This window comes from Rhinolophus ferrumequinum, chromosome 8, assembly GCF_004115265.2.
Source record: "Rhinolophus ferrumequinum isolate MPI-CBG mRhiFer1 chromosome 8, mRhiFer1_v1.p, whole genome shotgun sequence".
Lineage (NCBI taxonomy): Eukaryota > Metazoa > Chordata > Mammalia > Chiroptera > Rhinolophidae > Rhinolophus > Rhinolophus ferrumequinum.
This window is the reverse complement of record NC_046291.1, coordinates 26,942,017-26,965,557: the sequence shown is the minus strand read 5'-3', so window position 1 is coordinate 26,965,557 and position 23,541 is coordinate 26,942,017. Positions and strand designations below refer to the sequence as shown.

The window sequence follows — 23,541 nt, the reverse complement described above, 5'->3', positions numbered from 1 at the left end:
TTGCCATTTGTTGAATAAATGGCTAAGAGGCACAACTCCCTCATACGCATCCATCAGGAAAAAAGTAATCTTTGAATCAAGGACCATCCCTCTTATATAAAAACATGTCACATGATGCTTAGAACATTCAAGAGTCAATGTTGTTAGTATGCATAATAGCAGCCATGGAGAGGGTAATAGTAGTAGTAGTAGAGGGGCGCCGGTGCATCTCCTACACTTTCTCTTGCAGTTGGTGTTTGATTTGAATTGTCAATGTCTGTAAATTCTCTTGAAGTTAAGTATTGTGAAATAGTCAGGGAAAGATTACTGCGGATGTCGTATGTAAATTTTTGATCAATCATGGGGTCCCAAATGGTCCCAAATGTTGCCATGTAGTTTTTTCACTAAGATTACATTTTCTGGAGCTGGGCATTGTTCAGGGGAATACATAGATAATTTAAGAATTCAGTGTCTGGAAGAGAAACTCTAGGCTCTGTTTTCCCACAGGAGATATAAAGAACACTATAACATTTGGAAATGTTTGTAATTGAACCTTAACCAATGATATATACCAGTGAGAAACCCATGCGGATCTTTATTAAATGAGCCTCTGTATATTGAGAGCATTATTTGTGCTCTGGTGGGAAATTGTAATCAATGGAAAGACTGCCTTATCCTTTAGAACTGAAATATTCTGGGCTCCTCGTGAAGCTTGGATTAGTACATGAAGCACTTTCTTCTTTTATTGTGGACCTCAATTGAGGCTCTACCTCTTATACTAAGTTACACTTTACATAAAGCCAAATATGAACCTTTCTTTCTCACTTGCCTGTGTTTTGTAAACCATTATTCATATTTAAATGAAATTCTGTGTTCCTTCTTAAAGAACTTTTGTGCTAATATAAGAACATTTTCATAAAAATATGAAGCTAAGGAAGCTATTCAAAGAATGGAACAGAATACTTAAATTCTCTTTGCAACTATGAACCAAATTCATTGTAGTTGTTCTAAAGTGAGTGTTCCATTAGCTGAAAATATTATATATGAAAATATACTTAAATATAGTATAATAATAAAAATTATATAAAATGTATAATAATATAATATAATATAATATAATATAATATAATATAATATAATATAATATGTTAAATGAAGTTGGACAGTTTCACAGTTATCTCTCCTGAATGGTATTTGGAATGATGCATATTTGTTATTGGTGCTTTATGTGGAAATTAAAACTACTGTAGGGAGGTACAACTATTTCATTTTAGGTGCAGTAGTTGTAGTTCTTAATAAAGCAAAACATATTAATCTTATATATGGATTCTCCTGTATACCTATTTGTATTTTTATATTCTAATTTTTCCCCAAAGTGATTATACTGAACATACGCTTTTCAATTTGTGCCCTTTGTGAACACTCTAGCTTAATTATTATTCTCTATGTCTTTCCTTTTACATTATCTTTTTTTTTAATTTTTCTCATAATGACAATCTTAGTAATTTTTTAAAATTATGAGGTGTGATTTGCATACAGTGAAATGCACCCATTTTCAGTGTACATTTTGATGAGTTTTGACAAACTCATACAGCAATGTAAACATCAGTACAATCAAGATATAGAAATTTATATTTCCCCAGAAATTTCCTTCAACGTCCCTTTACAGTCAATCTCCCACCATTCTCTGCCTCAAGTAATCAATAATCTCTTTTCCATCATTATAGATGAGATTTGCATTTTCCTGAGTTTCATATAAATGGAATAATGTAGTATGTACTATTTTGCCTCTGGCTCATTCTGCTCAGCATAATGTTTCTGAGATTTCATCCATGTTGTTTCAAGGATCAATAGTTTGTTCTTTTTTATTGTTGAGCAGTATTCCATTGTGTAAATATATAAAAACTTATTTTCCCTTTTGCATGTTGATGAACATTTGTTTTTTCCCCTCCAGTTTTAGGCTATTATGAAAAAAGCTGCTATGGTGGTTGGGAGCTGGTCTTTGTGTGGACATGTGGTTTCAGTTCTCTCGGTTGAATATAAGTATCTAGGAGTAGAATTGCTGGGTTGCATGGTTAGTGGATGTTTAACTTTATAAGAAACTGCTAACATGTTTTCCAAAGTGGTTGTATCATTATATGCTCCCGCTAGCAATGTCTGAGAGTTCCCACATTCTTGCTAACACTTGATATTGCCATCCTTTCTAATTTAGCCATGCTAGTCAGTGTGTTGTGGTATCTTATTGTGCTTTTTTTTTTATTAGTTTCAGGTGCACAAAACAAAGTAATACTTAGACGTTTATCATTTATATCCCTCACACTGTGTCAACCCCTCCCCCCATCCACTACCCCTCTGACATCGCACAGAGCCATTACATTTCCACTGTCTCTGTTCCTAATGCTGTACTCCGCTTCTTGTAAGCATATATATATATATATGTGTGTGTGTGTGTGTGTATATATATATATATATATATATATATATAAACTTGTAGTTGACATTCATTATTGTTCAGCTTCAGATTCAGGTGTACAGTGCAGTGATCAGGCATCTACATCATCCCTGAGGTGGTCTCCCTAACGAGACAAGTGTCCATCGGATACCCTACAAAATCTTTACAACATTATTGATTACATTCCCCAAATTGACTTTTGTAACCCCGTGACCATCTTGTGGTTACTGACTGTGCTCTCTAATCCCCTCACCTTCCCCTTATCCCCACCCCTTTTATATTCTCTTTTAATTGTAAAGCTTATTCTTGAGTAAATTTAGCCTGATTTATTTGGCTAACATTATGTTATTTGGCCATAAGAATGTTTCTAATTCTTTGCTCTTAGAAACAGCAATGCATAGTGCAGAAATCTTTGTAAACAATCATGATTATTTTATCATTATAAATTTCTCAAAGTATAATTCCTTAGCCAAGTGTTGTAAAAAGATTGAAGGCTTTTGACATATATGACCAGTTGCCCTCCAAAAAGGAAATTTTGCTCTTATCAGTAGTGTCTGAAAGAATCTTGGTTTGTTTATTTATTTATTTATTTATTGCCAATTTTACAGGGTTAAAAGGGGTATTTTTATTTCTCTTTTAAAGTATTTCTGAGGCTAAACATTTTTCATACATATACTGATTGTTTTCTATTGTGATTCATCTGAGCAGTTCCTCTGTAAACCTGAAAATTTCTAAATTAAATACCACCTTTCTGGAAATATAATGTTATTCTATATTAAAGGTCAAATCTCAACTCTTGCTCATGGTGTGAAATAGATATTTTGCTTTTATTTTTCTAAAGCAAAGTATGTTACCTGCTCCAAAGTATTAATTAATACAGCTGTGTCTTTCATTACATAGTTAGAAAATGTCTAGCTAAATATGAATCAGATAAAAATGAGAACTTGGACTTGTTTATGATAAAAATCGGCTTAGTCTAGGGTAAGTTAATTCTTCAAAAATAATTTCTTTTTAGGTCTCCCTTGGAACACTAAAACTACTTTATACCAGCAGCTCTGGCTGCTTTAGAGCATTAGTACAAGCTGGCATCACCAGAAACATCTCTTCTGCTTTGATAAGATAAGACTGAAAAGTTGTCCAACACTGGAAAATATAATGTCAGTCCCATGTAAAATTCACCCATTCATCTATTCCTTTCTGCCTACCTGCCTCTGTTCCTTCCACATATATTCATTGAGTACTTCCTCTATGGCAGGTACTATTCGAAATAATTGAGAGTTATCAATGATAACACACAATAGTATCTTATTTCTGTAGGTTACCTTCAGTGGAAATAGTCCCATGATCAGAGCTTGAGAGATTAGGGATATGAACGGTAATAATAAAATAAGTGAATAAAGACACCAGAAAGATATTCAGTATAACAAACATAAACTTCTACAGATTGTGGAGAGAGGAAACCTGACTGGAAAGGCTGATGTTTCCACACACACTTGTTTTCTGGTGTTCATAAGAAAAGGTTACTAGGAACTCTATCCTATGAAGGTATTAAAATTAAAGTGAAAACTAAAATAGGGATCAAACTGGAAATTGACTAATCAAGAGTGATGGTTGCAAGTGAGCTCGGAAAAGCCGATCTTCTCTCTGCTGATCCAGGAACTAACTGGTGTCATCCCCAAGTACTTCAGGATTGTTTTGAAAGAATTGTGAGAGCCTGCAAAGGTTTCCGCCAAAATTCCTTAAAGGTAAAACAAGGGTATACCAAGGAATTGGAAAACATTTACGCAATTTCTAAATCTGGCAAAAGTTATTGTAGCACCCAAAATGAGTGAGAAATGAGTTACATCAGAGGTAGCCCATTTCTAGCCTTAATACATCAGTAGATGCCAGGTAAATTATCTCAGTGCTTTCTCCAAAAGGCTGGGGGACAAGTGGCCAAGTCCTCTAGCCATAGGCTAGTAATAAATGGTCAAGTAAGTTTGGAAAATTCTGAATTAAAGTTCAACCATCTTCTTAAATAGATCATTCACAACCTGCAAGGTGCTTTATATACATTGTGGGCTTTTAAGAGTCTTCAAAATATAATACGTGCAGCGTTTCCCGACTCATCTGCTCCTAAAAACCTTGAGTGCAGCCCATCACATAGGATGGCTGCTGTGAGGGATGTTCCTGGCAAAGAGAAGAGGTGTTTGGGGGGGTTAAAGGTGATGTGCTGCGGTCCAAGTGGGGTGAAGAAAAGGTTGCCAACAAGCTAGGACATGCAGAACAACGCTTTGAAGCAGGATGCAACCTGAGAGAGAATCTCCAGAAGTACAGAATTGTCCACAGGCACTAAATAAGGAGGAATTAACTGCAGAGCACCATGAAAGAGTAAGGCATGAATGAACCATGGATTATGATGACAGAATGTGGCTCACTGCGTGCAGTAGGCCTCACAAAAAATAGCACATGTCTGATAAAATAACTTGCAAGTCAGTGGCTAGAAAGAGCTGCCTTTCATTCACACATGGTTAAAAAAAATCAAACGCCTCAGCCCAATATTCAAGGCAGTGATGATGCCTGTTAATCTAGACTAGGAAGAGCAAAAAGAGGAAAAGCCATCGTCATTGTAATGGTAGGAGTAGTGGCTAATATTTTTTGAGCATTTGTGATATGCCAGGCATGGTTTTTTGTACAGCAATTCTATTGCCATTTTACAGATGATGTAATAAGACTTCAAGAGACTGACTACATAAGGTGGCATAGCTAGTAAGTGGTGGAGCCAGGTTTTGAACTCAGGAACATTTCACTTTGATGCCTGGGCTCCAAACCATTATGGCTTTCTGTTTCAAGGGAGGCTTGTTAATTTCTCATTCTCTAAAAACAGAAGACCCATTCTCTCTTTTCTCCTATTTAAATTTTACCTTTCATTCAGGACCCACTCAAGTCTTGCCTGCTCCAGGGAACTGTCATTTTTTTCCAGCTCTTTGTCTCAATTCCTAAAGCAGTTACCATCGGTGTCACTAATTTTAGCACAGAATTGCATACTCTTTGGGGTACCTACTGTGTGAAAATGTTTTCACAGCCCTCAGATGAGAAGCCCCTACAGGGTCATACCTTATATGTGTGACCTTCCTCACCATTTAGAATGCATACGTGCTGAGTAATCCAAGATGGTTGTTATGGATGGATAGTGTTAGAGCAATCTGGGCGCAATCTCAGAAACCCATAGATCTCAGTAACTGATTTGACTGATCTTACTAAGTAAGCAGGTTCCTCTTTCCTATATCAAAAGATTGAATAGATAAGTAGAAGTGCAGACAAATATTTAAAGGATAAATGAATAAGCGTGCAAATAAATGTTTAGTTTGGGTAGCAAAATAGAATAGGGATAAAGATATTTTAAGAAGGTGTAGAATATAGCACACTGCACTCACATTCACTTACCCAAGCTAGTTTTATTCATTTGAAAATGGAGAAGGTTCATAATAATGAATAGATTTAAGGAAAGAGTCAAACCCAGGAAATATACAAGGCCAAAGGCCTTAATTTCATTACAGACAAAAGAGTGAAAGCAGTTGTTTAAAACTTGAAGAAAAGGGCTGTGTACTTTATTTCCTAATTCGAGGAATCTATGAATAAATTAGGCAATCACTTGACATAATTGATTGAGATCATGTGAATTCACTTGTACTGCCAGAGTGGGTTAATTAGATCAGGTTGTTTTGTGGCCCTTCCTACTCTTCTATCACTGACATTCTTTTTCCCTTTGTATTCCTCTATATCTTCCTTTTATTTGTTTTTTTAATCTCAAGAAGTATATTTTTATTTATATTTTTAATTTTAATTTATAAGAAGATTTTTCTTTGTAGAATTAGAGAAAGTTGAAGATATAAACATTTCTCTAACAAAAATACTGTGTGCCTCTTATTTATGAATCCCATTTTCATTTTCTATAAATCTGTTTTCAGAAGAATAGGGTAGTCTGTGCATGAACCTAGTGCCATGGGAATTATATTTAAAATATGCTTGAATCTCTTGCTTTTACCTGCAGCAACATGAAATTGAATTACATTAGTACAGAGCAATTTGATTGCATGTGAATTTGTCACAAATATTAGGTAAACTGAATATGCAGAGATTTTTGCCCACCTTGGGTCATATAGTATTAGTCGTCATGACAAACATCCTAACATGATACCAAAAAAGTCCTAATCAAAGAACATGATTAACTCAAAATAGATTGAAAATATTCTACATGGCTTAAATACTTGGTACAGACTCACCCATTACAGCTTCAAAATTCACGCACATTTTTATCCATGAACCAATGTTGATATTTAGGTTGAATCAAAGAATGTATTAATACAAGTACAATCTACTATAGCTTCATATGGTAAGACAGCTGAGGAACTTGAAACTGTTCCTTGTTCATGTAACCTGATTTATACAGTGCCCAGCATAGCTACTTGATATTGATAGATGTATAAGTTAACTCTTAAATCATGTAAATTAACTAACCCCTTAGAAATCTAAATCTGTGTCCCTGTAAAAAAAATAGTACTCAAAGGGCGTATCCAGGACCAAGCCATAATTTAGAGATGTTATTATATTGAAAATGTGGTCACAAAGTCGTTAAGGGCAAGAATTTCTAAAGACAGCTCAGTCTAATTGTCCACCGCACTGGAAGAAAAATCTGATGATATACTTCATCATTAATGGATTAGGAATATTATATTTGTAAAAGAAGGCAGTAGTCTTATATAGGTGTTTAATATATCATTACCATGTACTTTCCCAAGCATGTTTTAGAAGGTTGAGTTTGAAAATAAAATACTAGTATATTAGAGCAGTATTAGAGAAGCTTGAGTGAAAAATGACTAATTTTTTTTTTCAACTGAGGAAGAGATTTACTATGGATAATATATGTACAACTAAGAAATGATCCTAAGGGTACACTTTGGATTACATTGTTCCTTTTTTAATCCAGCAACAACCTAAAAAGTTAATTAATTTGGAAACTCCAGCATTCTTAAAATAGGATTAAGAGACCCTGCTTAAAAGATTCTTAATTACCCTTATACCAAAATCTGGTAAGGACAACACAAAAAAAGAAAACTATGGACCAATATCTCTGATGAATACAGATGCAAAAATCCTAAACAAAATCCTAGCAAATCGAATACAACAATGCGTTAACAAGATTATTCATCACGACCAAGTGGGGTTCATCCCCAGGGCACAAGGATGGTTCAACATCCGCAAATCCATCAATGTAATATATCACATAAACAAAATAAAAGACAAAAACCATATGATTATATCAATTGATGCAGAAAAAGTATTTGACAAGATACAATATCCATTTATGTTTAAAACACTTAATAAAATAGGTATAGAAGGAAAATACCTAAACATAATAAAGGCCATATATGACAAATTCTCAGCTAATCTCATAATTAATGGTGAAAAACTGAAGCACTTTGCTTTATGTTCAGGAACACGACAGGGCTGTCCCCTATCACCTCTGCTTTTCAACATAGTGTTGGAAGTCCTTGCCAGAGAAATCAGGCAAGAGAAAGAAATAAAAGGCATCCAAATTGGGAATGAAGAAGTTAAATTGTCACTTTGCAGATGACATGATACTACATATAGAAAACCCTAAAGACTCCACCGAAAAGCTATTAGAAACAATCAACGAATACAATAAAGTTGCCAGCTACAAAATCAATGTACAAAAGTCCATTGCATTCCTATATACTAACAATGAAATCTCAGAAAAAGAAATACAAAAAGCAATTCCTTTTGCAATTGCAGCAAAAAGAATAAAATACCTAGGAATAAACTTAACCAAGGATGTGAAAGACCTATATGCTAAAAATGTGAAAACACGTTTTTAAAAGAAACTGAAGAAGACACAAAGAAATGGAAAGACATTCTGTGCTCATGGATTGGAAGAATCAACATAGTTGAAATGGCCATATTACCCAAAGCAATATACAGATTTAATGCAATCCCCATCAAAATCCCAATGGCATTTTTTAAACAAGTGGAACAAAAAAATCATCAGATTTGTTTGGAACCACAAAAGACCCCAAATAGCCAAAGCAATCTTAAGAAAAAAGAACAATACTGGAGGTATCACACTCCCTGACTTTAGGTTGTACTACAGGGCTACAATAATCAAAACAGCATAGTATTGGCAGAAAAACAGACACATAGACCAATGGAATAGAATTGAGAACCCAGAAATAAAACCACATAAATATGGACAGATAATTTTTGACAAAGAAGCAAAAAAATACTTTGGAAAAAAGACAGCCTCTTCAATAAATGGTGCTGGGAAAATTGGAAAGCCACGTGAAAAAGAATGAAACTGGGCTGCTATCTGTCACCATGTACCAAAATTAATTCAAAATGGATCAAAGACTTAAGCATAAGACCTGAGACAATAAACTGCATAGAAGAAAACATAGGTACTAAACTTATGGACCTTGGGTTCAAAGAGCATTTTATGAATTTGACTCCAAAGGCAAGGGAAGTAAAAGCTAAAATAAACGAATGGGACCATATGAAACTTACAAGCTTCTGCACAGCAAAAGAAACCATCGACAAAATAAAGAGGCAACCAACTGAATGGGAGAAGATTTTTGCAAACAGTGCCTCCAATAAGGGGCTAATATCCAAAATATTAGGAACTCATGCAACTCAACAACAAAAAAACAAACAACCCAATTGAAAAATGGGCCAACAACCTGAAGAGACATTTCTCCAGAGGACATACAAACGGCAAATAGACATATGAAAAAATGCTCAACATCACTAATCATCAGAGAAATGCAAATAAAAACCACAATGAGATATCACCTCACCCCAGTCAGAATGGCTATCATCAACAAGACAAATAGTGACAAGTGTTGGAGAGGCTGTGGAGAAAAAGGAACCCTCATACACTGTTGGTGGGAATGCAGATTGGTGCAGCTGTTATGGAAGGCAATGTGGAGGTTCCTCAAAAAATTACAAATGGAATTACCATAAGATTCAGCAATCCCTCTCCTGGGTATCTACCCATAAATCTGAAAACATTTATCCATAAAGACACATGTGCTCCAATGTTCATTGCAGCTTTGTTTACGGTGGCCAAGACATGGAAACAACCAAAATGTCCTTCGATAGATGAATGGATAAAGAATTTGTGCTATATATATACATAATGGAATACTATTGGGTGCTAAGAAAAGATGATATAGGAACATTTGTGACAACATGGATGGATCTTGAGAGTATAATGCTAAGCGAAATAAGTCAGACAGAAAAAGCAGAGAACCATATGATTTCACTGATGTGTGGTATATAAACCAAAAACAACAAAAGAGCAAGACAAACAAATGAGAAACAAAAACTCATAGACACAGACAATAGTTTAGTGGTTACCAGAAGGTAAGGGGGGTGAGGGGTGGGAGATAAGGGTAAGGGGGATCAAATATATGGTGATGGAAGGAGAACTGACTCTGGGTGGTGAACACACAATGGGATTTATAGATGATGTAATACAGAATTGTTCACCTGAAATCTATGTAATTTTACTAACAATTGTCACCACAATAAACTTTAAAAAAAAAGATTCTTAATCATTACTCCATATTTTCCACATATTCAAGAGAATAAGGAATAATTGTGAAATACATGACAAAGGAGTAACATCTTTTATATATGAAGAGCTATTATTGGAAAATTAATATTTCAATACAAAATTGGAAAAATATATGATCAGATAATTTACAAAAGAAAAAGGAAATTCAGTTGGCCAATATAAATGAAATACGTTCAACCTCACAAGTAATTAAAGAAATTAAGATATTATATTGGAAAACATTGGCACATGTTGAAATATACATGTGCTGGTGTCACAATATGTGTTTGTTGGGTATTTAAGTTACAGTCTCTTTACTACAAGGCAATGTGGTCATTATTTAAGATACCTCAGCACTCTTTTGCTCTTTTATCCAGTAATTCCATTTCAAGGAGTTATCATACAAAAAAAAAAAATCAAATATTTGACCAAGATTTAAGTTTAAGGATTTTTTACTACAGTGAACTTAATTTTCCAGCAATTAGAGAGTTACTGAAGTTACAGGTTGGTAATCTAACAGCTATAATAGACTATTATGCAACAAATACAAATCTCCAGATTTTTTAATGGCGTACAAATGTTAATGAGAAAACATCATTTGAAGATAACAGAGTATACAATAATACCAGTGTATGTACGGATATATAGATGTGTGTGTATGCATATGGAAGGAAATTCAGCAAAATGTTTACACTGATTTTTCTCTTAGTGTAAGTTACAAGGATAGTTTTTTCTTCTTCTTTATACATTCCTGCATATTTCAAATCTTTTAATACAAATAAGTATTATATTTACAATTAAAATAAAATAAATTGGCAGCTTTAAAATAGAATGGAAAAGAAAAAAGCAAAACCTGGTAATGCCATCCATGGTAGAAAGAAATAAGGATATTTAACTAACAAAAGGAGGAAGGAGGTGCAGGGTCTATTGGCTGACTTCATATCACTGAGGACCGTCACCTGAAAGAGAGGATAAGAATATTTATGGACAGAATGATGAGATGTTTGTTAACAGATTTCAGGTTGGCACAGAAAGTTACTCCTTACCAATTAAAACGGCATTAAATAGGAGTGCATTCCACTGCAGTACTCACAGAACTCTGCCAACAGTGTTGTAATAAACAGAAGTCTATTTGTCACACATAACATGAAGTTCAAATACAGCCAATTCAGTGTCTCAGCGAAGCCATCAGAGACCTAGGCTCCTTCTCTTTTTCTACTCTGTCATTCTTGATTTTTGGCTTTTGTCCTCATATTTGTTACTTCAGTATCCAGATGGCTGCTGTATCTTCAAAAATCATATCTGTGTTCCAGACCAAACAAGAGGGGGAGGGGATGGGGCAGTTAGCAGAAGGCAAGAGGGTATGCCAACGTTCTTCACTTTGTGACAGGAAACCCAGTGTCGCCTAAGGAGTTCTGCCCATCAAACTTCTACTTTTATCTCAATGGCCAGGACTATGACATGTCACATACCTTCTAGCCAGAAAGTAGCTGGGGAGAATGGGATTGGTGGTGACATCGGGTCAGCCAGCCTACAGTGTCTGCCATAGCTGTCCTGTCAGGTTGTGGGCTTCTGGTCGCTGCTTGTGTGCAGATGTGCAAAGAGAGCCTCATGTGAGTTGGGCAGAATTTCTGAGTTCTTTTAGATCGTAGTCTTTAGAGACTATTATTCCAATCCTATTTTGATTCAATTATAGACTCAGTAGAAAAGTGATAAAAGTGCAACGATATGGTTCCCTCTTCTTGGTCAAAATCAACCTTGATATTTAGGCTGGAACAGTGGACGAGGGTCAGAGTTTCTTGGGACAATGGTGGTGCCATTTTCAAACTGTAGGGAATCTAGTGAGGGCACAACATATAGGAAGGCTACACCCAGATGGAACAACAAATTATTATATTTTTTTTCATTTTTAATGACCCTAAAACAATGGTTTCAACTTTATATTTTCGTGTCCTGAATTGTTGAAACAATTCCTCTGGTTGAAGCAGGCAAGGATTTTTTTTTTTCATGATAGTCTTTATAGGCACAAGGCTTAGAATGTATGAGCTTTACAAGGACCTACCAAAGTATCTGAAACATGAAACAAATTATTGGCTCTAAAGTATGGAAATAAAGCCAAAAATTTGAAATTAATAAATGTTTGATTTTCCCTGAATGTAAACCTATGCCAATTTTATTAATTGTTACATTTAGGATTCATTTTAAAATATCATTACATTTGGACACAGTGTGTATTTGCGGATTTTTTCCAGTTGACAAGAATTTCTGGGTACGCACAGATTGCTATCGGTCAAGATTTTTAATGAGTGTCTCATACCCAAATAATTTTAAATCAATTTTCCTAAATCTCTTTCAGATTTTTACAGCAATAAACTTTATGTAATGTAATAATTGGGGGCTGGGGGAAGAGGCAGGATGGTAGGAAGGGATGATAAAGCATAGCTACAGCCCATTCTTGTTGTTTTTTTCCCCTCCCACAGCAGTTTTGGGGGCCTCCAAAGAAATCCCTAGTCTATGGAAAAGTGATTTAAAAATTGCGCCTCTGAAATCCCACTGGGCTCTGGGGCTAGCAACTTTCTATTCTTATTAATGTTTCCTATTAGCTCTACCTCATTCAAGATGCTTAGTATACCTCAATAACTTCCAAAAAGATAGCACATATATAGTATGGATGTATAATCGCCTGTTCTGTAAAAAGGGAGCCTGATGTAAATCAGCTCATCTAATCCATCAGTATAAAATACCAGATCAGTTCACTCGAGTGTGTGCAGAACTTTGTGCATCCCATGTAAGTGGAGGGTTGTGCTCTGAATTGGAGAGACAGCACCTAAACCTCCAAAGATAACATCCTCGAAAAAACAGTAAGTCTGGAGGACAACTTTTCAAAATCGCTTACATACTACGTAGTAGGCCTGGTTTTGTACCATTTGTATATTGAACAGATGATAATAGATTCTGGGCAGCAATATAGACAGTATTATATGCTTGAGTTCATGCCAGAAGAGAAATCTCTTGATAGCACTTATTGTAGGCAAGAACAGAAGCAGCTATACAACCCCTAGCCAGAAATCCGGTGCCAAAATTAATTTATGCAAGAATAAACTGGGTTGCCATGTAAGTGTAAAGTCCACAAGCTCTAGGGGAGATGCACATGAAGATCCTGGGTAACTTGGGGTACTAGAGCTTGAGGGTTATACTTCAATTCTGGGCTTGGCAGTTAACTTTACGAGAAGAAATGTTATTGAGCAGTGGGAGAGTATGTTTTTACCCAGCCAGCCAGCTCACAAGCACATGTACAAGTGCCATGGAGAGAGCAGGAAGGTGTTCAGGAATGTAAGCTCTCCATGTGACTTGGATATAGCAGGCTTACTTGTCAAATATGTAGGCGACCCGCAGTTTGGTGGGTTATCTAATGTATTGGATGACAGAATCAGGATTCAAAAAGATCTGAACAGGGAGAACTGATGAGCTGCAATTCAGAAGATTAAATCTAATAGGGACAAATGTAAATTCCTGTACGTGGGTTCAAAAAAAGAGGCAAGTGTCTCCTTCCTGTCTTACTCCTATCCAATTCATTTACCATGCTGCAGCCTGGGTGATGTTTTTAAAACACAAATCTGATCATGTCACTTTCTTGCTGAAAATCCCTTAACAGAGTTCTATTGCCCTCAGGATAAAGACAAAACTCATTATGTGGTTTTTGAGATCTTCCTACGGCCCCTTCTTTTCTCCTCCAGTCTCTCACCAGTCTCCCTCTCATGCTGAGCGCTCCAGCTCTATAGGAGACCTTTGGGTTCCAGGTGTGCGACTGTTCTGGGGCTTTCACGTTTCCTGTATCCAAACACTACCTTCACGCTTCCCTGTATGGCTCCAGGTCTCAAAGACATCAGGAAGACAATCCACAAAGAAGGTTTAGTGTTCGTTACCTATCTTAAAGGTTTTCTGATCATCCTTCTTTCATTCAACAAATAGTTATTGAGTGCCTACTGTATACCAGGCACTAGTCTGGACCCTGGGAACAAATTGGTGAACAGAACAAAGCCCATGTTCACATGGAGCTTATGGTCTAGTGAGGAAGATGGCAGGCAGTGATGAGTGCTTTGTAGAAAGATGAAGCAGAATGAGGAGACCATGACAGGTAGTCAGGGTTGGAAGTCCCTGTCTTAGGTAAAGTGGCCTGAGAAGACCTCTCTGGGGCTGTGATGGCTGTGGAGATGTGAAACGGGGACATTGAGTGCTGTGGCTGTCTGGGAGAATACCACTGCAGTCAGGGGAAAGAATATGTCGTAAAGCCCTGAGGAGGAACACGCTTGGGGTGTTTGGGGAACTGCAGTGAGGCCAGACGGGTAAAGGAAGGATGCTGAGCCAGGGGAGAGCTGTGCAGAACAAGGTTGGAAAGGCCCCAAGGGGCCAGCCCAGATGGGCTTGGAGGCCGTAGTAAGTTTTCAGATTTTCTTCTCAATGTGTTTGGGTGCTATGAGGAGGCTTTGAGCAAGGCACTGTCATAATTAAAATGTTTGTCTTGCTTTTGTTTTCAGAGGATTATACTAACTTCTGTGTTAAAAATAGACTATGGTGAGTAAGTACAGAATCCCAAAGTTCAGTCAGGGGTTATTACATCTGTCAAGGTGAAAACTGGAAGAAGCTTTGTTTGGGAAGCATTGCTCACACTTCTCATACTGTTTGTGATTAGTTGTGTGATTAAAGACGCCTCTGGTACAGGGCTCAAGGCTGTCTTGTTCTCTTCCACAATCCTGGTACCTACCATGATGCCTGGCACCCCATTGGCTCTCCACAGATGTTTGGTCGATAAAGAGCTGGCTTAATAGGAGTTAATTTCAAAGGACTCAGGATTTTAGTTGACTATACACTCGATGAGCCAACAATAGTGCAGTTTGGCTGCCAAAAAAAACTAATGCTGTCTTTTTCCTTTTCCACTGCTCTGATGTCATCTGAACAATAGTCCATTCCTCTCCTTGGTCACACTTTCCAGATATAGGAGGCTCAAAACAAGTTATTACTTACTTCTGAGAGTATCAAGAACCATTTTTAAGAGACATCATATGCTCTTTCACGTAGTTTGTTAGGAAATTCTACATTTAGTAGGTCGTGATGACTAGTGAAATATATATTTCTTGATGGTAAAGCCATTAGCTGAATCATTCCTCTCAGACTCACATCATAGAAGGAATTTGTGCTTTGAGATCAGGAACCCTTCATATCCCAGCTGTCCCACTTGCTAACTTTATGACATAACCCCACTCAGCCTCAGTTACGTCCTTTGTAAAGTGAAGATAGGAACTCGCAGAGCCTTTGTAAGGATTAAACAAGATCGCATCTGTTAAAATGCTTAGCACGGTTTCTGACACATATAAACTGGCCACAAGTCTTAGTTTCCTTCCTCCTTTTCCCTGTTCAAGACAGACTCACTCTGTGGAAATATACATTATAAATAGTGGAATTTAGGGGTGTGTTGTTTCACTGGCTAAAAGTGAATAATGGTTGTTTGTTGTGTGACGTACAGGATAACCTGTGCCCCCCTCCCCCCGTATGGTTTAATCCTATCGATTTATTGCTAATAGCAGAAGTATTTATCAAGGATCTAGGATACCTGGGTGTATTCAAAGTCTAAGTAGTAGAAATAGTCCAACCCTGGTAGATCCTAAGAATTTAGAGAAAGAAATCTCCTGGGAGGTATCTCACACAAGTATTCTCTTCCCTGTCATAAAAAAAAAAAAAAAAAGACTCTATACAACTAATCTTTGAGGACCTTTGTAATCTGTAACTGTTTGCCACATAAAGATGAACAAAATACTATCTTTGCCTTCATTGATGTTGCACACAAATCAGCATAATACAGAGTAGAAGGTGGTGCATTTGCTTGGAGGGAAAGCTGAAGTGTTCTGAGAGAGAGATGAAGAGAATGTTCTACAAAGAAGAGGTTACAGTGGGGAGCTGGGCCCAGGGGAAGTAGGAGTATTTATACACATGAGGTTTGAGGCATTTCTACCTAAGGATAAAGGCAACTGGGAAGAAACCAGAAATCGCTCTATATGACTTCAGTAAAAAGTCAACAGAGGAAACTATAATGAGAAAGGTAAAAACGGTTGAAACCTGAGCATAAGGCTACGGAAACTGTGTTACTTTCTCAGCAGGTGAATTTCGTGAATTTGGATGGGTTAGAAGGATGATGACGGTGATGTTAACATCGTTAATCTGGGTAGAGTAGATGAGATGCATAGTAGAGTTGGGGAGATGGAGCGAAGTCAAGAGCAAGTTGAAAGCAATTGTCAAATTCAGCCTCAGCATAGGAAAAGCCTTGGGTTCAGTTATGAGGACTCTTGGAAGGAAGATTTGTGGCCATTGCTCCTGAAGACAGCGTGTGTACTGTCAGGACAGGGGCTAGCCCTGAGCTAGCCATGGCTCCCTTTCAGTTTACCAGCTCAACTGTAATCGCTACGTGGTACTATATGCAAACATTTAAAAAAAAAAAGTAAAAAAAATATTGCCTATTTTCAGCATTGATTTCATGATATGCTTATGTAGGACAGAAGCAGGTAACAAGACTTTCAAAGAATATTGTGCTCAGTCACTTATCACATTCTTAGGTCAGTGTTCCCCTGTTACACTTCGGGTAATAGTTACTCAAGGAGTCTGAGGACCATTATTTCTGTCGTTTAGGAAGCTGTGGTTATAACAGCAAAGATGTGTCAGTGTATTAAAATGTGTAATTATTTTGCAACTTATTCCAGAGAAATTAAATAATACCATATCATGAAACTTGTTAAAAGGTTCCTATCACATTTTCCACTACCTGAGTTGAAGAGATGGAACTGTGAGTCTAGGGGAAAGCAAGGTGGTTAGAGTATCAGAGAAGAGAAATCTGCATACAGAGTGAACTCCAGAAATTCCTAAAGAATGTCTCTTGAGTATTACAGAGTACTGATCAGAGCACACAGGATAGGAAACTACCCAGGCTAGGAAAATCACTTCCGAAAGGATCCAGGAAGCAATACTCAGACCTCACACACTATCTGATTCTTTTGGGAAAGACAATGTTTATTGAATGGAGTCAAAACAAATGAATTAATGAATGTATAAAGGAATGATTTCATTTTCCCAGTACTTTTTACTGAGATAAAGACAATAGTATAAGAACATATGATAAGTTTTGGATTTTCCTTAACTTTAGATTTAAGCTCTCCAAAGAGTCACGTAAAAAGGGAATTTTAAAGAGATCGCTGAAAAGTTGTGAACATAGGAATGGTTGGATAACGATGAGGGAACCGGCCCTGAGTTTTGTCCTGTGGCACACTGGCTAGGAGATGCACTACAATTATAGAAGAAAACCTTCAGCTGCTGAGTTCTGATTAGCTTACTGTCAGAGCAGCAACACAGCCAGGGAGAAGCATAATGCTTTGGAGGAAGCTTGCTAAGAGAGATGGCAAGATAAAAATCTGCATCATTTTCTGATACTAATTCTCTAACCCCTTTTTCAGCAAAAGCCTTGTTTTTTTTGTTTTCAAGAGATGGAAGAATTTTTCAACACATAAAAATTCATAGTGCTGATACTCAGAAAGTCTCCCCAAAGAGAAACAGTATACCAAATAGTCATTGACATAGAAAACACTATAAATTAATGCAGTAATAGTTCATGGTTGCTGAGGAGAGAACTTAATTTACAACTTGAAACAAGTTTTGCTTCCTTAGAAATTCTGGAAATTAATCAAGGACACAGAAATTGATCTGCTAAAAGAGAAGAAAATAGATTCTTAATATTGGCAACTGCATCATTTTTTTTTTTTTTTTTGAAGTTCTGAAGGAACAACTCTCAGAAACAACTTTATTAACCATTAAGGGATTACTTGATATTTAGTTTCCTAGCAAAGTATTCAAACAGAAATATTTATGGCCTCATTAGAAGATAGATTTTTGTTGTGCCAAACATCACCTTCAAAACTGCAGTCTCTATTATGTCAAAGGTATGGAAATAAAAAATTAAATGAAATAGACCTGTCCATGTAAAAGGCAAGCATTGCATCATATTTTAGAGTGCTGCTTTGCATCCAAGTATCTCAATATGAAGTAGTGGGAATCTGAACACATTTGCATGTTTCCCATCCGTGACATAGGATTGGCATTCTCAACAAGAGTATCTGTAGCTGATGGCAATCTTTATCTGAAGAGATTTGTGCATGTTAGCAATACACCATCTTCTGTCAGCATCAGAAGAGCATATGGGGCCCATTAACTCACCGAATCTGTCACTGTTCTGCAAATTTTTATTAAGCAAGTGCAATCCCTAATAGTCACTTACGCTATCAAATGCGTATCAAATGCTATCAGTAAGCAAGGGGATTATTTTCCCCCAGTGAGAATGCATTTGAAATGTATAAGAAGGCTTGACAAAGGAATAAAACACTTGAAGTGATCACTATATTAATACAAGTGTACCCTACTGGGAAGCCAATATGTTTAAGTATTATGTGCACTTTAATGTCTGCCACTAATAAGTTCTCAGAGTGCCATCTTTTTCACAGATTTCCCCCCGATATTTTCTTTATTTATGGTTTTTCTCTTCCTTAAAATGAACCTTGTTGAAATTAAAAGACAATATGTGTGGTATCCATGCTTTTTAAAAAAAATGTTGAGCAGTTCGAATTAGCTCAAAGGTCTACAACCAAGATAAGTAGCAACATAGGTGGTGAGGCTGCTGTGTTACCTGAGCAAGTCTTCCTGAAGCAGAGGACAGACCATGAAATTAATAAGCATCCAAACCAAAGAGTGTCCTCCTTATGAAGTTCCTTACAATAATTAAATCAAGTTGTGTCCATCGATCTTGAGTTGCACACCAGGAAACATGAGTTAGTATATAAATCCCCTTATCCAAATAAATCCAGAGAAGTCTCAAGAGGGGCAAAATCCACAGTGCCCTGTAAGTATTCAATAACAGTTAAAATAAAACTATCTATGAATTTCATCTTCAGAAGGACTTAACATTTCACTGGTATCTCCTCAAATACTGTTACATCCCTTTAAGGTAACCAAGAGCCAGTAGTACCAGCACTTGGATGAAACCGAAGGATAAGAAAGGGAATATAATAGGCTCTGGAAATTTAAAAAGGAAAAAAAGAAAAAAGAAATCTGCCGTCAGAACTAGAACAACTAACTGGCTCTTGCTCTATCAACGTTCTCTTACTTGATGCCTTTGGTACCTTACCATTTTGGAATGAAAGACCTTTCCCACACCTTGCCCATTCATTTTTCAATCTCTTATAAATAAGGTCTTTGTTTGAAATCACACACCTATCCTAATCATATTGCTACCGTTCCAATGGCTGTGCTATCTAAATATTATGCAGTGAAATGACTAGACTTAAACTCCAGCCCCAAGGGATAACTTTATAGTAGCTCTAAGGTACTGTGAGTTATAAAGGAAGTTGAGTATTAATTATAACACTTGTCACTTACAAAAAATAGTGGTGATGGTGTGTATAATTTTACCTCATTTTCTCATTTGCCACTGTTATTTAAATTGCTTCCCTGCACTAAGCATGTGCATAAAAGATGATTGTTCCCAATTTAACCTTTTAAATAAAATGTATTCTATTAATTAAATCATTACAGTTCCCTCTCTTTTCTATTACATGTATTCACGGATGTTCTGCCCTAAAGATAGACATCTATGTCAGTGAATATTTTGGAGAGAGACCCCTAATTTTTATGCCTATCACCCATTTAGATTTTCTGCACTGTTTTTTGAAATAGTTTGTTAGTGTTCGAAAGAACTTCGAATTGTCAATTAAAATAAAAAATATCCCTACTAAGAATAATACAGTATGCAGCCAAAAAGTTAAAAAAAAAGAAAGTACCATGTTTAACCTAATATGGTTGGGAAATTTGCAGTATTTAAATTGTCTTAGATTTAATGAGATAACTTATGTCTGTCAAAACACACACACACAGAAACAAAACCTTACCTGTATATGAATCCCTTTTTCAGAATAACTACATAATAAAACCATATAATCTGAGTACATATTTCCTTTGCCTTTCTTCTACTACAATATGAACTGCAAACCAGGGAAACTGGGAAATGAAACCTGCTGTGGGTGTTGGATTATCCATGAGATAACAATTAAAAATATCTAGTGCCCTCCCTGAGGCAAGACACGCTTTTAATTATTTTCAATCCCTTTATTCCTTTATAATCCCAGGCAAATTAAATCATAGAGACCGCCACCATCATCAAATTTACAACCTTTACCACTCTCACAGTTTCTACTTATCGAAAGTTTTAATTTATTGAGAAATATGTAGCTGGCACTGTGCTAAGTGCTTTTGTATGATTTTTGTTGTTGTTGTTCCCACAGCTCCCTATGTAGTGTTTTTATTTATTTTTGCACGTAGCAAAACTAAGTTTAAAAAGAGTTTCATAACTTGCTTGGTAAAGCTGGGATTCAACCCACATCTATCTCATTACTATCATGTTTTTCTGCTTTTCTCATTAAGAATGATGACAATAGCTAATATTAAGTACTTAGTGTATGATTTTCTAAGTACTTTGTGTAAACTTCCATGTAATTTTCACAGCAAACCTATGGAGAAAACAATATTATCCGCATTTTGTATATGATGAAATTGAGTCACTGAAAGTTAAAATAAACTGCATACAACTAGTAAATTTCCAAGTCAGGATTTTAACTCAGACCAATGATTTCTCATCTGTGAAAATGGGAATGAATATTTTAGCTTGAACCCATTAGAACTGTAGATTTCCAAACATGTTAAGTAAAATTGTAGCTGACACTTGTTAATATTGGTCACCACAGAAAGATTTCTGTTAATAACATGTATTCAAATACAGTATAATAGCTTTCTAACTAATAGGTGTTTATCAAGTATTTAATTTATGTTACTGATGATTCAAAAAATATAACAACTCTCCTGCAACTCATCACAGTCATAGTAGAATGGTTAACAGTGCCATGTTTACGTTCCGGATCCTATCTGCCACTTAAGAGATAAGCCTCAGTTTCTTTGTCTATAAATTAAGGATAATGATAAGGATAATAATACCTGTATTTACAGATCATTGTAAGAATTAAATGAATTATTAGATATAAACTGCATAGGACAGAACCTGCATATTGCAACTACTCAATAAGAATTAGCAACAATTATCTTTTTGTAATTACAATTGTTTCCCAATATTTTTCTATTTATACTGTAGATTCCACTGTAAGTTTTTTTAGACTCGGGAAAGACAGAATTTGGCCCACAAATGGAGCCTAATAAGCATAAACTGCTATTTCCAACTGAAGTACCAAGAAAACTCTCAAGATTTTTCAGCAGTTTATACCAGGAAAATTAGAGACATGTAATTCTTTTACTAGAAAATAAAGAAATAGCTCAGGAAAGGAGGGCTAAGTGGGAGTGGGAAGATCTATACATAGTACCCGGGTCAATAAAACATAACTGAATATGGTAGGCAAAGGAAAGAGGGGCATATGACTCTGACACTAATCTAATGTTAGGAAAAATGGAGGAGGTCCTTTTTGTTAGCAAAGTTCCCCTCACCTTGTTTCAATCCTTGAGCACCAGGATTTTATAGACTAACATAAACAGTGGCGCATGGCGAATAATTAACAGCCGGTTTTGAATACTGAAGTTATAATCCATGCAGAGATGCTTCAGGGTTAAGAACTCGCACCTGCATTCATGAGAGATATTGGTTCATAGCTTTCATATATTTTTGCCTGATATTAGTATTAGTGTAATATCAGCCTCATAGAATGAGTTGGGAAATATTCCTCCCTCTGAATTTTCTGAAAGAATTTCTGTGGGATTGGCGTTATTTCTTCCGTAAATGTTTGGTAGAATCAACCAGTGAAGACATCTTGGTCTAAAGTTTTCTTCGTAGGAAAGTTTTAACTATAAATTCATTTAACAAACAAACAAACAATAGGGCTATTCACATTATCTATTTCTTCCTGTATATGCTTTGATAATTTGTGTCTTTCAAAAATTTATCCATTTCATCAGAGCTGAATCAGGGTTAAGCTAGAGTTATTTTTTTCTTTCCCACTTCTAAAGCAAGGTTCTTCTTTGTATTATAACCGATGCCCCTGAATTTTGAAGCTTTTCACTCTGGCTGTTGGGAATAGTGACCATTCCCAACCCTCTATGAACTTTGGGCACTGTTTCCTTTCCACTTTGGGGCGGTACTTTGTCAGGCCTTGGGAGTCTCCTCACATACCACGTGATCATCAGTATTCAACCAAATACACAAGGGGCTCTGCAGATCTCAGAAAGAATTCTGTCTAGTTCTCTCCCTGATTCTCTGCCCTGCAAACACCTTTCACCTTGACTTCCCTGGACATCAGCTGCATGTCTTCAAGCTGGGATATCCCTGGGCTCCGCCTATGTTCCTCTCCCTGTACCACAGCCTGGAACTCTCTAGACAGTGAACTGGAGCAATTGTAGGATTCATCTCACTTGTTTTCCAACTCTCAGGAGTCACTCGCCTCTCTTGCCTGATGTTTAATCTCTTGAATGCCATTGTTTTCTATTTTGTCTCTTTTAAATTTTTTTCAGGGGGATTATAAATCTGTTCTGTTTTACTACATGCTTTCTAGATACAGAAGCTCAGTCCTTGAATACTGAATGTATATATTGCTATTATGCTCTAAGAGTTTTATTATATATTACACATCTTTAGGCCCATGAGTTTGGTTTTTCCCTTTGCAGATGTAGAAATAATAACCCAGTTAAAAGAATTGAAAGTTTTGAAAATTAAAAGAAAATGAAATTATATTTAAAGAAATCTAATACATACATATTTCTTCATAGCAGTCTTTAAAATATCTACCAATAGAAATGAGTGCCCCAGGTAGGCTGTGGGGGAAATGTTTTCTCAAATCTTTGCCGGTAAAGGATTTAATTTATTATGAATCTATATTAATTTATTGTTCAAAAATGGCTGATTTACAGGGAAGCTGATCCTTGTCTCTTTTATTTCTTCTCAGTGCCAGATGAAAGCAAAGTCCATTCATTGACTGGACACAAATCGGGTAAGAAATTCCTTGAAACTGACTTTATATTCTTCTTCCTGGAAATCACTGGCTGTATTTGAATAGCAGTTGGAACCTATTTCTATCCACTAGTACTGAAAGGCTTGCTAATTAATACATGAGACGTCTCTGACTTCCACAAAGATGAATTATTGCTTGGCTGTGTGTATAGTGGCATAATATATGCTGACTCAAAATGTTTGAGAGGAAAGAATAAAGGTTTCCCCAAAAATAATTATGAAACCAAAAATCACAAACCTGTATGCCAGCTGAACCCTTAGGACAACAAAAAAATTATTTTAAAAAACCTAAGGAAGTTTTAAATTCTTTTCCATAATGACTTTCACATTAAAATGCTTGGACAAAAAGTTCCAAAATTTTAAAAAAAAATTTAAAAAAGAAGGTCATTTCTTTCTCCTTGAAAA

At 36.1% G+C, this 23,541-nt stretch overlaps 1 protein-coding gene across 1 annotated transcript in view; it reads left to right on the top strand.

Annotated features, from left to right (window-relative positions):
* PARD3B (par-3 family cell polarity regulator beta) overlaps window positions 1-23,541 on the top strand; it is a 939,210-nt gene that overhangs the window by 594,223 nt on the left and 321,446 nt on the right. The window contains exon 16 of the mRNA XM_033112382.1: window positions 23,072-23,116. Coding sequence (XP_032968273.1) covers window positions 23,072-23,116 — 45 coding nt within the window. The remainder of the gene's footprint in view (window positions 1-23,071; window positions 23,117-23,541) is intronic.